Source organism: Scomber scombrus, chromosome 5 (assembly GCF_963691925.1).
Source record: "Scomber scombrus chromosome 5, fScoSco1.1, whole genome shotgun sequence".
In the NCBI taxonomy this organism is placed as follows: Eukaryota; Metazoa; Chordata; class Actinopteri; order Scombriformes; family Scombridae; genus Scomber; species Scomber scombrus.
In genome coordinates this window covers 9,800,563-9,816,228 of record NC_084974.1, presented here as the reverse complement: position 1 = coordinate 9,816,228, position 15,666 = coordinate 9,800,563, and the positions used below count along the sequence as shown (strand labels likewise).

The 15,666-nt window shown below is 40.5% G+C and overlaps 1 protein-coding gene across 1 annotated transcript in view; it reads right to left on the bottom strand.

Annotated features, from left to right (window-relative positions):
* Nucleotides 1–120: 120 nt before the first annotated feature.
* The window catches only part of clpb (ClpB family mitochondrial disaggregase), a 36,388-nt gene continuing 20,842 nt past the window's right edge, over nucleotides 121–15,666 (bottom strand). The window contains exons 7-16 of the mRNA XM_062419274.1: nucleotides 14,579–14,693; nucleotides 8,900–8,977; nucleotides 6,619–6,674; nucleotides 6,304–6,348; nucleotides 5,664–5,825; nucleotides 5,392–5,548; nucleotides 4,985–5,058; nucleotides 4,767–4,886; nucleotides 3,418–3,522; nucleotides 121–2,608 (exon numbers count right to left, since the gene is read on the bottom strand). Coding sequence (XP_062275258.1) covers nucleotides 2,411–2,608; nucleotides 3,418–3,522; nucleotides 4,767–4,886; nucleotides 4,985–5,058; nucleotides 5,392–5,548; nucleotides 5,664–5,825; nucleotides 6,304–6,348; nucleotides 6,619–6,674; nucleotides 8,900–8,977; nucleotides 14,579–14,693 — 1,110 coding nt within the window. The 3' untranslated portion in view covers nucleotides 121–2,410. The remainder of the gene's footprint in view (nucleotides 2,609–3,417; nucleotides 3,523–4,766; nucleotides 4,887–4,984; nucleotides 5,059–5,391; nucleotides 5,549–5,663; nucleotides 5,826–6,303; nucleotides 6,349–6,618; nucleotides 6,675–8,899; nucleotides 8,978–14,578; nucleotides 14,694–15,666) is intronic.

The window sequence follows — 15,666 nt, the reverse complement described above, 5'->3', positions numbered from 1 at the left end:
CACACACACCCATCCATCAATCAAGAGTGTCAGTGCAACACAAACAGAACAAAAAACAAAGGAATTCCCTTTTTTGTTGTTGTTGTGATGACTTTATTTACACGGTGGAAGGTTGGGATACAAGAATGAAAAATGACGCTGGATTACATTTGGCGCCTTGTCAACATGCTGTTAAAACATTTATGACACAACACATAGAATATTATTCCTTTACGTCTCTTTAATTTTCTCTGAACATCAGACAGACACACAACACTGTACAGAGCCGGAGAACGTTGTCGTGACGGACGAGACTCTTTGACATTAGCATGCATCAACAGGAACAATTCACAAGGCAGTTATATTAACCATCATTCAAATGAGACTGCTATACATTTTTACTTGGGATTTCTCCACTAACACATTCTTGGCTGAAATGTAATGAATAAGCAGGTTGTGTTTACATATATTTTATCACAGTGTATCTGCTGGTGAGGGGTTTTCTCCACAAGTGCATTAAAGTGAACACAGGTAACAATCAGAGGAAATATCACAATATCTTTCATCAGTAACTCATCTTATTTCTTCATTTAAAACGATTTTTATCTGTCCAACTCTGGCAAAACTTACACATGAATTAAAATCACTATTTTAAAAGTTTTACGATTAATATTTTTCTCTGGCAAATCCATCAGCGGCTGAATTGGCCTCTAAATTGTGATTAATACTTTCAATTTCAGGTATTCAACTGTTCACTGCAAGTACTGCACATACATGTACAGACGTGGCTGAAATTATTGGTACCCTTTTAGAAGTAGTAAGAAAAAACTGATGTGTAGAATATTGTGTTTTCAGTCTTATAATCACTGGAAAACAGAAGAAAAGCTAGAGAGTGGTCATAAAGGTAAAGGTTATAAGATCATCTCCAAAGAGCTTTGATGTTCCTGTGACCACTGTTGCCAACTTTATTAAGAAGTTTAAGGACCAGAGAACTGTAGCCAACATCTCTGGACGCGGTCGCAAGAGGAAAACTGGCCCGAGACTCAACAAAAGGACTGTGCAAATGGTCAAGAAAGAAGCAAACAAAACTTCAATACAGGTCCAATAGTTTCAAGTCGCGCCATCTGTCGCTATCAGAGTGAAAATGTGCTCCATCCCACTTCTAAGAGGGAGACACAAAAATACACCAGACTGGACTTTGCTTTTATATGCATGTTGAAGAGCGACCGTCCTTCTGGGAGAATGTGAAACAAAGTTAGTCCCTAATTACAGAAGGAAAGATGAAGCTTTCAAAGAAAAGAACACCAAGCCGACTGTGAAACACTTAAGAGGCTCAGTGATGTTTTTGGGGTTGTCTTGCAGGGAACAGTTACATCATAAGACTATCAAAGGTGTAACATAAAGCCCAGTGTCAGAAAGCTGTGTGTTAGTCGTAGGTCATGGGTCTTCAAGCAGGATAATGATCCCAAACATGCGTCAAAAACCACTCAAGAGTGGATGAAAAGAAAATTTAACATCTGTGGAAAGACCTGAAACTTGCATTTGGGAGACGGCATCTATCAAACCTTAGAAAACTGGAGCAGTTTGCTCATGAAGAGTGTGTCAAACTACCAGTGTAGAAGTGCAGAAACCTTATTCAAAGCTACAGAAAGAGCTCGACTGCACTTATTGCCTCCAAAGGTTGAGCTACAAAAATGTAAGTGAAGGGTACCAATATTTTAGGCCATGTTATAAATCAAAAGTAAAGTTTCAGTTATATTTAATGCAAATGAAATAAAGGATATCATATACTTCTGTCACTTTAACTTAATACAGACAATGCAATACAACTGTTTTTCTTAAAGGTGTACCACTATTTTCAGTCATGTCTGCATCTATAAATAAATAAATAAATATATTTTATAAATGTTAAATATTTTGGCTCTTTTGGATATTCTACTCCATAGAGTGAACATCATCTATCACTTTATGGCAGCTAAGTTTATCAACAATTTTTTACCACAAACATAATGCAGTAAATCTGTTATTGGATCTATATACTGTATATTTATATGTATATGATGGCTTCACTCCACTGATGAAATGTGTGATTTCATGATGATGAAGCTGCTCTATGCTATAACTTTTACTTACCATCATATGCTTAACTTTTATATCTGCTGAGCTCGTGATAAAAACTGATTTAAAGGTTTGTTGTAACATAAAGTTTGAGGCAGATGTTATACTGCATATTATGGAAGAGTTGGCATGTAAATACTTCATGTGCGTACTGAAAAAGAGAGGCAGTGATGTGTTTATCAGAGGTACTTTTATTTGGTAACATCCATCAAGAACCATCCATCCTCCTGACTCTGTATGATGATGATGATGATGATAGTGATAGCGTGTGTGGAAACTGGGTGGATCCTTTGTGTGTGTCTGTGTGTGTGTGTTAGTGTTCAGGACTGAGTGGTGGACGGATGTCGAGCGTTCTGGCTGAGCTGTCCTCTCCTACCACTTCGAGGCGCAGACTGGGTGTGCTCCGCTCCTCCTCGTCCTGTGATTGGACAGAAAGACGCAGGATGCAGCCTTTGGGCAGCAGCTCCTGCTCATACGCAGCAGCTAACTGGTTGACAACCCGTCGCTCAACCTGAGGGATCGTGATGAGGTTAGTGAGGTCGCCCAGTTTACTCAAACAGTGTTTTTTGTTTCATGTTTGTAGGAGGAAATGACATTTAAACTGGTGTACTGGTATCTAGAAACTCAGATTATCTTCTCTAATTTTTTCTTCATTCTTATTTCTGTTATAAATACATTTATTTTGTTCTATATTTGCTGTCCTGGAACATCACTACATTGTCATCACTTCCTTGATTGATTACGCATCACTGATCAAATATCCGCCACAGACTCAAACATCATATTTTACATCTGACACAGAAATCAAAACTGTGGCAGAAATCACAGTTTTGATTTCCATGCCAGACTGATGATTTTTTGCATCATTAAGTGCAACTCTTTTAACTAAATCTTTACTTTTTTCATAGTCTTTGGTCATCAGTTTTCATCACTTATTAAAACTAGTTCATTTGTGTTTCCCACACTACATACAGTATATAGTTTGTAGCAATGATTCGTTTCCACAGTTTAATCCTTTTATCCAAACTCACTCATTTGGAAGTGAAAATGAAAGGAAACTAAACATTTATTATCAAATTATCTGTTGTAAATGTGTAAATGAGCATTTTCAGGGTTACTGTCTGTGTTCAGGCCGTGTCCTCAGGTCTCAGTAATGAAGCTTGTGAGTAAAATGTTTTCATAACTGATAAAAATGATGGTTGGAATTACAAAAACAAGATTTTCCTTTAACATTATTAAATACCTTTTAAAGCTTTGAGAACCAAAATATAATTTCAAAGCGTGTCTGTGTGTTTTCTTTCAGTAGTAGTATCTGTGTACCTCGTGTTTGATGGAGCGTGCTCCATAATGCATGTTGTAACCGCCCGCCAACAGGTCCAGGACTGGACGATCCCACTGAAGAGTGATGTCATGGCGCTGCTTGGCCTAATGACGGGGACGGTGGAAAAGAAAGACAGAGAGAAAGAGGTTAACTGGGTGTGCTGGTGAAACCCAAAGTAGACAGAATATTACAAAAGAGATTAATATGAAAGAGGGAATAAAGGAGGACAGAGAGGAGCGACGAGAAGAAGAAAGAGAGAAATGCAGAAGGAGAGAAGATGCTGTCATTCTGCATGTCTGCCAGTGCTAATCAACAGGCCCTTAATGCGTTTTAATCAAACACCAGTCAATAGTAGTAATCAGTGCTGCTCATTTAGCTACTGATGTTAGCACTCCATTCGATAAATAACGCCATATTTACTCCAGAGACATAAACACTAATATCAACACATAATGAATACCATTGTAAGGCAATAATTGATACAATTTAACATTTAATTCATTCAATACAAGTGAATGACAAACAAACTGCTCGTGAGGATTCAGTCATAATGAGATTTCAGCTGTTAGCATCGCTGCCAGACACCGAGACAAGTTATTACAGGACACGCACACTTAAAAAATTAAAGCCAACACACGCGCACGCACGCACGCACGCACGCACGCACGCACTAACAAATAGATGCACATAAACGCACACACACATACAAAAAGACAGACAAATGGAGTCAGTGAGAGTCATGAGTCAGGCTCCTATCAGTCGCCTGCAGGGCCCATGTTGGCTGTCAGGAACACCAGCTGTAATATTAATAATTAAATATTGATGAAGGCTCCACATGTTAAACACTGTAATCACATTATAGTGAGTAGCAGTGGCACATAATATTGATCTGCGTGTTCCTGCACAGCTCAGCGGCTGCAGTACGGAGTGGGTGAGGCCTTGCATCCGTACTGGAGGACACCCATGCTATGAATGTAGGGTGCTATGAAAACAGGCTTCCTCAATGGTAATAATCCAACTTTCCTTCTCTCACATAGATTTATCTGAGCGTTCCTCTACTTTTCCAAGTCTCTTGTGGTGTTAGCCATTGTTTGTCTGTCTCTTCTGTCAAATGATATGAAACATTAAGCTGATCTGTACTGCATCTGTGCACTTAAATATAAAACATAAAGCAGAGTCAGAGGTTCGTTTGACTGCTCAAAAAAATACACTAAGCACTAATGACTTAAATGCACAGTAACGTAAATATCATTTATAATCCATAAAAGTATCTGAATTAGAAAGCAGGAGACGAATTGTCAATGTGCTGTAAGCTCTGTGAGTCTTCTGCATGAAAACTCAAACATACCTTCTTAGCCCAGAAGTTGAGCTCTTTGCTGACCAGCTGCAGCAGCTCGGAGTGACAGAACGGCAGGAAGTATACGATTTCATTGATGCGACCGAGAAACTCGTCCCTCCGGAAATGTGCCTAGACAGGAACCAAAGAATTAACAAACTGGAGACTGGAGCCTCTCAGGCCAACGCCAGTAAGCTACTAAACAAATAAGTCACAACAAAGCATTTTACCTTCAGGATTGGTCGTATCACAGATTCCTTAAACTGTCTGGAGATTTGGATGTCATCGCCTTTCTGTACATCCTCTAGAAAAAACAATATAATAATAATAATTAACATTTACTTCACTTCTGATTTTATTCACTTGATGACTGTAATGAGTTTTATTTTTTTTATATTATACTGTGATAAGTTAAGTCTATTAGTTTAGGCTGATCTGATAAATATTATTTGACCATACTTGACATTATATGATCATCTCACTGATTTAAATGACATGTAATATACCGGAACAACTAAAGTCACAATGTACAATTAAAGTTAAAGTTAGAGTCTGATGTTTACTGTCTGCAGAAGCCATAATATTGTGTATCACTGTGTTCATGTGTGTATACAGTGTACATTAGTGTGTCTCTCACCGAGTTTGTCGGCCAGCTTCCTGCGGCTGACCACCTCGGCTTCCTGGCGGAGCTGAAGTGCATGCTGGGCGATTTCGTCACTTGCAACATTAGACGTCATGATGAATAAGGCATCTTTACATTCGATGGTCTTTCCCTTACCGTCTGTGAGGCGACCCTGAGAGAGAGAGAGGAGCAGCAGCAGGGAAACGACAAGAGATCAATTCGCTGAAATCACATTTGCACCTGTGTTCTGAAAATATCTGCACGCCTCTCTGTGTGTCTGTTCACACCTCATCAAAGAGCTGCAGCATGATAGTGAGGACATCGGGGTGAGCTTTATCCACTTCATCAAACAGGACGACAGCGTTGGGACACGCCCTCAGCAGCTTGGTCAGCTGACCTCCTTCCTCGTGTCCAACGTATCCCGGCGGAGAGCCAATGAACTTCGCCACCTGAGAGGAGAGAGACAAAACAAAAAAAACATAAAGAAAAGTTGAACAATGTCAGACGAAGAGCAGAGGGGTTTTCGCCACGATCACATTTCACCTTTAATTCTTTCTGCTGCTGCAAACCGAACACTAAAAGTTGTCACTGAATAAAAATATTGATGAGACGAGGCTCTTAATGTCATAACAAAATACAAACCTGATTAAATGTATTCATCAACAAAGCTTCACAAAGATGTAACACAAACATTTGGCAAAAACATGAATTTGAGTTTATGCATCTGTTATCAGTACATGAACAGAATGAATCCAATGCGTCATTGCTACTGAAACAGATCTGCTCATCTGAAATGAACTAATTCCTCTTATGAAGTAAAAATCAATGCACTAGGTGTGATCGATGCATAAGAAACAAACATTTCGGCTACTGCCTACTTTCTGGATCCACACTATCTATAATGCGAGCAGCTGAAAAGCTTCTTACCTCGTGTTTTTCCTGAAACTCGGACATGTCCATACGGATGAAACCCTGCAATCACATGACGGGTTAAAAATGTGTACTTCATGAGTGTGCTTTTTTTTTGTTTGTTCTTGGCTGGGTGAAACCTGTGCCACTGATAGTTACCATGGAAACCGACACAAATGAAATTCCCTTGTCATCTCTTTGAGGCGGGAAGACTCACTAAATTAAATGTGTGTTTCTATCTGTAGGAAAAGGACCCGTTTACCACCTATTGACTGAACAGTGAAATATCTGTGTATGTGCGTGTACGCGTGCGTGTAATGCAACTTCACAAACCTTTTTGATGTCCTTGTGCATGTAGCGAGCCACCTGTTTGGCCAACTCTGTCTTTCCTGTGACAGTCAGTCAAAACAGAAACCTCATTTAATTATTCACCACAGGAACAACTATTTAATAAAACCAACAAAAAAAACCAAAACATCTCTGCTTTTTGGAATACAGGACGCAGAGATTTCAGGAACTCAGGGAAAAACAAGCTTACTCATTTCAGACAGAAAGACGATCTCTCTCTTGCTCTAAGTGCTGGCCTAAATCCCAGTGCCTCCCTCTCTACCAAGCGTTCAATCATCTCCTGCTCTCCAGAAGCTCACATTATGTCTGTCTGTAAAATATTCTGCATATAAATACTCATATATGATATTGATGACTTGTGTTTGGTATGCATATGGGTATGATGATAGTGAGTGTGTGTGTGTGTGTGTGTGTGTGTGTGTGTGTGTGTGTCTTGTTACTGTGTTTAATATTGATGTCTCTTGGCCACCGTTTGTCGCTGAAGGCAACAGAGAATATGAACACCGTCTCTCCTTCATCTATCTCTCTGGCCTGTCATTTCACCATCTCCCTCTTTTTTAGCCATTTGTCTGGCCCATAATGTCTCTCTCTCTCTCTCTCTCTCCATCTTCTCTTCTCTCTAACACACACACTTTCATCTTGCAGCTATTTAAGAACATGTAAGCCTTGAGATTTGACCCGATATTTATATTTGTCTACATAATGAAGCTGCATTACAATTACTAAAAACCCCAATTCACTTTACTGTTTTCCATTTTAATGATCCCTGTTTCAGTAAAGCTCTCCATTACTGCTTTCTTGTTCTATTTTTTGTTCGGGGTTTTGTAATATATGTGTGGATCTGTTGAGGCGAGAATGTCCAGACAAGATTTAGACAGTGTCAATTCATCCCCAGCGTCCCCAGTGGATAACATTAATTGAAACTGCTGGCTGTTGTTCTGTTATTGTTTCTCTGAGGTTTGTTTTCCCACAATGTTGAAAGAGCTTCCAGTGTTTTAAAGTGCAGTCAGCTGCTTTTTGACAGCTGTTGCACCCAGACCTCAATGAGCTGCTATGAATAAAGGATTGGAAACAAATGGAGCTCATGAAACCAATACTAATCAATTTTTTTTAAGTACCATGATTGGCCCTGATATCAACCTTGCAGATCATACACACACATTCAAATACGAACCTTCATTGATAAAAAATCTGTCTTTAGAAATTTGTTTTTTTTTAACTTCCTATTGACAAAAAATGACTTGACATGTTGTACAATCGCTCCATCTGTGAATATCAGTAGATTTTGAGTGTTTACTGTGTGATTAAATGCACATTAGTACCACTTGTGCTCCCACACTAGCAGCGGTGAAGAACTACTGAGATAGTAATACCACAATTAAAAAAGGTACAAGAAACAAGAAAGAGTCGTGCATTCAAACTCTTAATTAAAAACACAACTATTGGCATCAAAATGAACTCATGAGATGAAGCAGCTCTACGTAGGTTAGTTTATTATTTGTAATATATTAATAATAGTATTATACTGATTCACTGATGTTGTATATTACTGTACCTAAATGGAAACAATGGAGCCAATCACAGCCTTTATGGGCGGGGCTAAACTTGGTAACATTGCCAGGCTGCGCTGTCTAAAATGTTTGCACTGTTTACTGTTCTTCATCATGTGAAATTGCAAAAGAAAAAACAAAAGAAATAAAACAATTCTCAATCCTGTCCCAACTCTTTTCCTCCTGTTATCCACATTTTCAGTTTAATGACAGTTTGTAAAAACACTATAAACAAAAGGAAATAGCTGATTCCAACTGACAGCATGACTAACATTAACTAATAGGTTAACTAACTTAACTAATTAACTTTCAAATGTTAGTTTGGCCAAGCATTTACCTTATTTAATAGACTATTGACTGCTTCAGACTGCCCTTTGTTTCTTTAAAACCAAATCTTTATAAAACAAAGATGTTTGCAAGAAATTGCTCCTTAAAAACAAATCAACTCAATATAATGTAGCCTTTTCTCCTGTTTGTGTTTACATTTTACAACAGATCTTTTGTGTTTTGTATTCTTGTCTCTTTGTCATTGACGGGCAGAAAATAGACTCAAAAAGCTTTCAAAATACTAAACGTACTCAAGTGTTGTGTTGATTTTGGCAGCGACTTTAAGGAAGCTGAAGAGGGGTTTTTTTTGGCCATCATTTCATGTGATCAAACCAGAGAAGGAGGTGTTGGGTGTAAAGGATGAGAGAGAGAGAGAGTGAGCGATTTACCGATTCCTGATGAGCCGAGGAAGAGGAATACAAGAGGGTGCTCTTCATCGTACCAACCGTTTTCCTTCCTTCTGATGGCTGCACAGACAGGAAGGAAAAGAGAAAGAAAATGAGGCTTTTATCTCAACCATTTGCATTTGTTGACTTTGCTTTTGGACCAAGTATTCCAAGTTTCACCCGACTGAACTGTGTTGACCTGAGGGCGACGGGTATCCCAGAAACTATGATAAAAAAAAGAGCAGGGATGAGAAAAGGGTCAGACATTTGGTGGAGAAGAAAAAAAAAAAAAGCAGGAGAAAGAAGAGAAAAAACAGAGCGAGAAAGCGAGATGAGAGACCTCCAGAAAGCTACCCACAATGCCTCTCCTCCCCCCTCAGTCAGTGGGGCCATTAGCCAGCGGTAATTGTGTTAGCCTCCCTGGCGCGGCCATGGCAAAATCAGTTTAGCATGGATCGCAGCCTCACACACACACACAGACACACAAGCTTGCTTAAAGAGGAGTGCCTACCCAACCCTGCCATCACCCCAGCAACCACACTCACACACATACACAAAGACAAGATGATGAGGTGGATCGGAGGGAAGTAAAGAGTGTATTTGGCCGTGGTTTCAGCCACTCGACGAAGAAGCAGACACTAGCACAAACTCATCCAAATCTGAAACATGCTGAGAGGGAGAGAGGACGCACATAGCCTTGAAGCTATGACGCTTTGTTCTCCTTGTGTCTGACGAGGATGTGATGATTGGAAACTCTAAATATCTCTCTAGTGTCATGGTGGTAAAGTTACGACGTGTGCTGCGGCGGAGAGTTTGCGATCTCACAAACTCTCTGCTTAAGGTGAGGAGTCAAAAGTCGTGATGTTGGAAATTACATACAAGGAAACAAAGCATGTGAAAGCCCCCACACACACACCCATAGTCCACTCACACAAGTCTGACTACACCTCTACGTCAGACTGTGTTTGATTGACAGCTCCTTCACTCTCTCATCAGCTTTGTTGCACCTGTTAGGGCGGGGCATCAACAGCCGTGCTGCTTGTTACGTAATGGTGAGGAGATGACAGCAGCAGCTGGTGATGCCATGATGAACTTTTCATCAACACCTGTGTGAGTGTGTTGGGCCTTTAAGCTCACTGTCAAACCACAAAACCAGTAAATAAACCTTTCTCAGTAGTCAAAGCAGGAAAAGCACAGCGAGTAGAATTAATAGGTGCTCTGGTATTGTGCGGGTGAATCACTGGCATGGTTTAATGGATTCATCGTTAATGTTGTTATTCACACCTGTGCATTTCCTGCTTTGAAAGGATCTATTAGTGCTCTGTTTTTTCATGTTTTTATACTTTTTGATACTTTCATATTTTTTGCAATCCTGCAGACTTACACGACACATCTGCTGTTGCTTTACTGGCATCATCAATAACAAATTTAATGTTCCTGCTTATTATCTTTATGCATACAGAATGGATTAAATAAGCCACTTAATGAAACAACATACAAAAACATTGGAGGTATTTCCTTATTTTTAAATTGATGGTTTGAACATTTCTTCTCAGTGGTGAACTGCAATTTTATAGATAGTTTTATCAAAGTGTGATGAGGTTTATGATATCACGCAGGGACAGCCGGCTGTGGCTCAGGAGGGATAGCCCACTAATCGGAAGACTGGTGGTTCAATCGCCGGCTCCTCTGGTCCGTGTGTCGAAGTGTCCTTGGGCAAGAAGATACTGAACCCCAAATTGCTCCTGAAGGCTGAGCCATCAGTGTGAGTGAGTGTGTGTGTGATGAGTATTAGATTAGATCTCCTGATGAGCAGGTTGGCACCTCGCATGGCAACTTCTGCCATCAGTGTATGAATGTATGTGTGAATGGTGACATGCAGTGTTAAGCACTTTTTTTTTTTTTTTTACATGATAAACTGGCAACTAAAAACGTGTCTCCATACCCTGCACAAGATAAATGTTGCGTAAACTCTGCATCCACATTGCTAACAGAAATAAAACTTCAGTATGACTTTATGCTACAGACAAATTGAGCCTTGACGAGTTTCTTCCTGCTCATTTTCGGTAACCTGCAGCAGCTAAGAAGCTCTTTGTGTGATGCAGTGGAGCTCAAATACTGTACGACAGACACGAGATCCGAGTGTTAAACTAGCTACTAATAGCTGATAATCTTAAAAGAACAGATGCTTGGCAGGAGAGAGGGGAGAGGTGGAAAGAGAGAGAGAGAGAGACTGAGGGAGGTAGAGAGATGGAGATGGCAGGCAGGGAAGCAAAGGGAGGAACACAGATAAGGGGAGGAAAGAGGAGCGAGGATGCAGAGAGAGATAAAGAGGGGAAGGAGAGAGGAGTGATGGAGATAAGGAGACAGAGAACGAGGTAGAGAAACAAACAAGTGTGTCAGAGATGGCCGCTGAGATGAACAGTGACAAGAGGGGCTCCAAAGCTCTGTCTGCTTTATCAATGGCTGTGTGAATGACAGCGTAACCTTCTGTGTGTTTGTGTGTGTGCGTGTTTTAGCTGATTGAGAACGACTTTGACAGAAGGGCACATTGACATTTCTCAGAGGACCCTGACAACAACAAGGAAAGGAAGGAGACACAAAACAAATGAAAGCTCTCTCTCTCACACACACACACACACACACACACACACACACACACACACACACACACACACACACACACACACACACACACACACACACACACACACACACACACACACACACACACACACACACACACACACACACACACACACACACTCTCTCTGAGCAGTGTGTGCTGGGCAGGTCTGGTTGGCTCTAACATGATTACAGAGGGATGATTCTCTTCAATAACTCTTAGCCCTGAGAGCTAAACCTGGATCAATCTAACCTTTTTCCTGTGTGTGTGTGTGTGTGTGTGTGTGTGTGTGTGTGTTGCTGCAGGCCAGCTGATCATCATGAGGACAAACCAAATGCAAAATATTTAAAGAAACAACTCATTTCAACAAATGTTTCTTTTTTTGCATCACTAATATCAGTCATTCTTTCTGCAACCAGTGTTGCGTTACGTTACCTAATTACTCCCTGTGAAAAGTAATTACACTACTAGTTACATTACTTTTGCATTACTCCTTAGCAACGCCGGCGATGTCGTGTAAAAAATAATATATCAACAGGTAAAATAGTATAGGTCTTGACCATTATAACATCATGTTGTACAAATAATAGCTGCCTCAAAATAATATATAGACAGCTTGTTTCTCCTCGGAGTCGGCACAAGACTGGCCAGGCTGAAGAGACTCTACACAGGGGCACTGGATGATGTTTCCATCCTGATATAACACTGGTCCAGGTAGCTCACCAAAGTTTTCCTGTCTAATGACGGCCGTCCGTTCACTATTATCGGTACTTTACTGAGTTTGTTTCTGGAAGACAGAGATTAACAAGCAACGTGAAAGCTTTGGCTGCTTGGTTGGGGTCTGAACCGAGCCTGTTTCTCTATTAGCTTTGTGTTAGCATGAGAGGTCAAGCAGTTGTACCGCAAGCAATTTATACATAATAATTGAAGAACTAATGTAACGCAAGTAACGTCATATTTCCTTGTTTAGTAACTGTAATGTGATTACTGACTGTAGACACTGTGACACGTTACAGATAAATGTCATGTGAATACAGTAACACTGTACAGTAACCCAACACTGGCAGCAACATATCACTAAAGAGTGAAGAAATGCTTCGTTGATGAAACAATAACTCAACCACCAGACTACAAAATGTCAACTACATCGATGAATTGATTAATAGTCATTTATCATGGACAAACACCCAATTATTTACAGTTTCCAGCTTCTCAAATGTGAGTATTTGCTGCTTTTCTGTTTTATATCATAGTAAAATTTATGTTTTGCATTTTTGAACAAAACAAACAATATGAAAAAGTCTGACATGCAACAGGTATTTTCTCATTTAATATGCACAAATTGACAATAAAATAATCATTAGTTGCAATTCTATACTGTAGATAACACTTAATTTGTGGTGGTATTATGAGTAGCATCCTCTGCTCTTTTTACATCCCTGTCTCATCTCATCTGTTGCCTCCTAATGTACAATATATATCCTTCCTCTCTTTCCTGCTCTATATTTCTGCTTCTGATAAAAATGGAGAAAATAGCAGCACACTATATAAGTATAAATGTACAGTAGATCTGCAGATGGTGCTTTGACTCTTTGCCTCTTTAACTTTTATCCCACTTTGTCTGTCTCTCTCTCTCTCTCCGTGTGTGCGTGTGTTATATTCGCTGTAATACTTCTCTGGGATCAATAAGCTGCTCCTTTATCACTGTGGTGACATCTTCTATGGCTTTCAAGACAATTTGCCATGATAACAGCAATCATTTATCAACTTGCCAAAGACTTTAACTACTGTGATGTTCTCCTCCTGCCCAAACACAACTACTAGTTTGTGTTTAAACATCTGTAGTCATGTGTAGTTTAATGGGTGTTAGACTTACAGTGGCCTCTAGACTGATATCCAAGTGGCTCTCCTGTTGATTATAAACACAAAGTACTATTTGCTCCCACAAAGACATTACAGATTATAATATCTGTTTCTACCTTGGGAGTGACTTGATTATTTTCACAAATCTAAACAGAAACTGTCCAAGATCATAAAAATAACACACAGCCTCTCTGTGAGCTGCAACATCCTTCCTGTACACACACACACACACACACACACACACACACACACACACACACACACACACACACACACACACACACACACACACACACACACACACACACACACACACACACACACACACACACACACACACACACACACACACACACACACACACTCTCATCTGCGGATCAATACATGGCCTCCATGGATGCTCGGTGTAATATCAGCTCTTTACTGTCTGCTGTGTTATTGTGCTCTAACTCATCCTCCCTCCTCGTGTCCATGCATTACACTCGCTCTCTTTGTCTTTCTGTCAATGCTCCGAGCTTTCTCGTTCTTAGCTTCTTCTCTGCTATCTTCTCCCATCAGCGGTCCTCCATTAGTTTTTCCCTGTCTCATCTGTTTGTCTCCCTTCCTGTCTCCGTCACGTCACCTTTCTACTGTCCATCCCCGACCCTGTGAGGTGTGTCAAAGGGAAGAAAATATCGACGATACAGTGTGTGGAGCAACGATGGTGGAAAAGATGCAGGAGGTTGCATGGAGGCCCCCAATACCGAAAGTAGGAAAGGACAGACGGATGAGGGAGAAAGAGTGGGTGTGATGGAGATCGAGGGGGGAAAAAGAGGGAGCGAAAAGGAGGAGGATGATGGAGAGGGAGGTGGGGAAGGGGTGGAGGGGCTGGAGGGGGGGCTCTGTAGTATGTCTCCTCTCTCTGTAATCGTGTTAACTGGCGGCTCCAAGCCTGGCCTCTTCAGCTGTCACACACAAACATACACACACAGCACCTGTGTATGCCCTGACAGACAGCTCATTCATCACAATTAACCAATTACAGCCTCCGCCGGTCTGTCTGAACCCGCCTACTGCTGGAGGGAAGGGAGGAGAGCCGATGGAGAGAGAGAGAGAGAGGAAAAGAGGAAAAGGAGAAAGGAGAGGAGTGCAAAACAGAAATCATCTAATATCTATCCCTTTATCTCTCTTTCTGTGTGTGTGTGTGTGTGTACCTGAAGCCACAGTATTGATGGCCCCCTCCTGTCCGATGATGTGCTCCTTCAGCCTCTTCTCCAGGGGGAACCTCCTCCTCTCTGCTGCCTCCCGCCGAGCCAGTGCCTCCTGGAACTAGATGGAAGTAAAAAAGAGACGAAAAAAAAAGAAAGAGGAAGGTAAAGGAAACACACGAGAGTCAATGAAACAGGAAGAGTAGGAAGAATGAGAGGCCGAGAAAGAGCAGAATGTATGAAATTAACTTCCTACTCTATTATTTCTTCTTCCCATCTCACCTCTACTATTAGGCCCTGAAATAGGAGCACGGCGAATAGCCAAACATGCACTTAGACCCATGACAAACTGTTTCGCTTTACTGTTGCAATAGTAGCCCTCTTTAAAACATCTGATGTATGTGTGCTTGGCTGAGGAGTGTAACAACCATCTATGGGATTATAACTGAAGTCAGAATCTGGCTTAGACGCATAATTAGCATGTTTCTCCCTTTTTGTGTGTGTGTTTTCCTGAGAAGATATTACATGTTGTATAGATTGTACAGTCATTCAAGCCATTATTTGTGATTCTGGACTAAATAAATAAACTTTACTTCAAACCATTTATCTCTCAAGACACCTGGATACCATTCACCTTTCATTTATCCCTATAAGAAAGATTATTGCTGCATAATGTCATACAGGGAAAGTGACCTTTGCATGCAGGAAAATTAGTTCCCGCATGTAAATATACTGAAGAGCTGTGTTTCAGTCAAGCTACATTCATCAGACAGAAAAGTAGCTACCCCAACAGATAAAAAAATCGACCTTCGTCATTCATTGCTTGAAACAGATTTACTTTATAGCGTTTACAGTGTGCAGGAGCTGATTTTTGTTGTTTGTTTCCCCTATTTTTATATAATTTTTAAGCTTGGTTATAAATATTTTTGACACCAATCATTTTGTTAGATCATGTATCACATTTTTAAACTGTGCAAAACTCGACTACTACCTTCAACTTCATAGACATTTCCTCCTCATTTACCAGCAGCTATCAGCTTCCTGTCCTCCTCCTGTTACACTCCTCTACCTCTCCATCTTCCTTCGCCTCCATT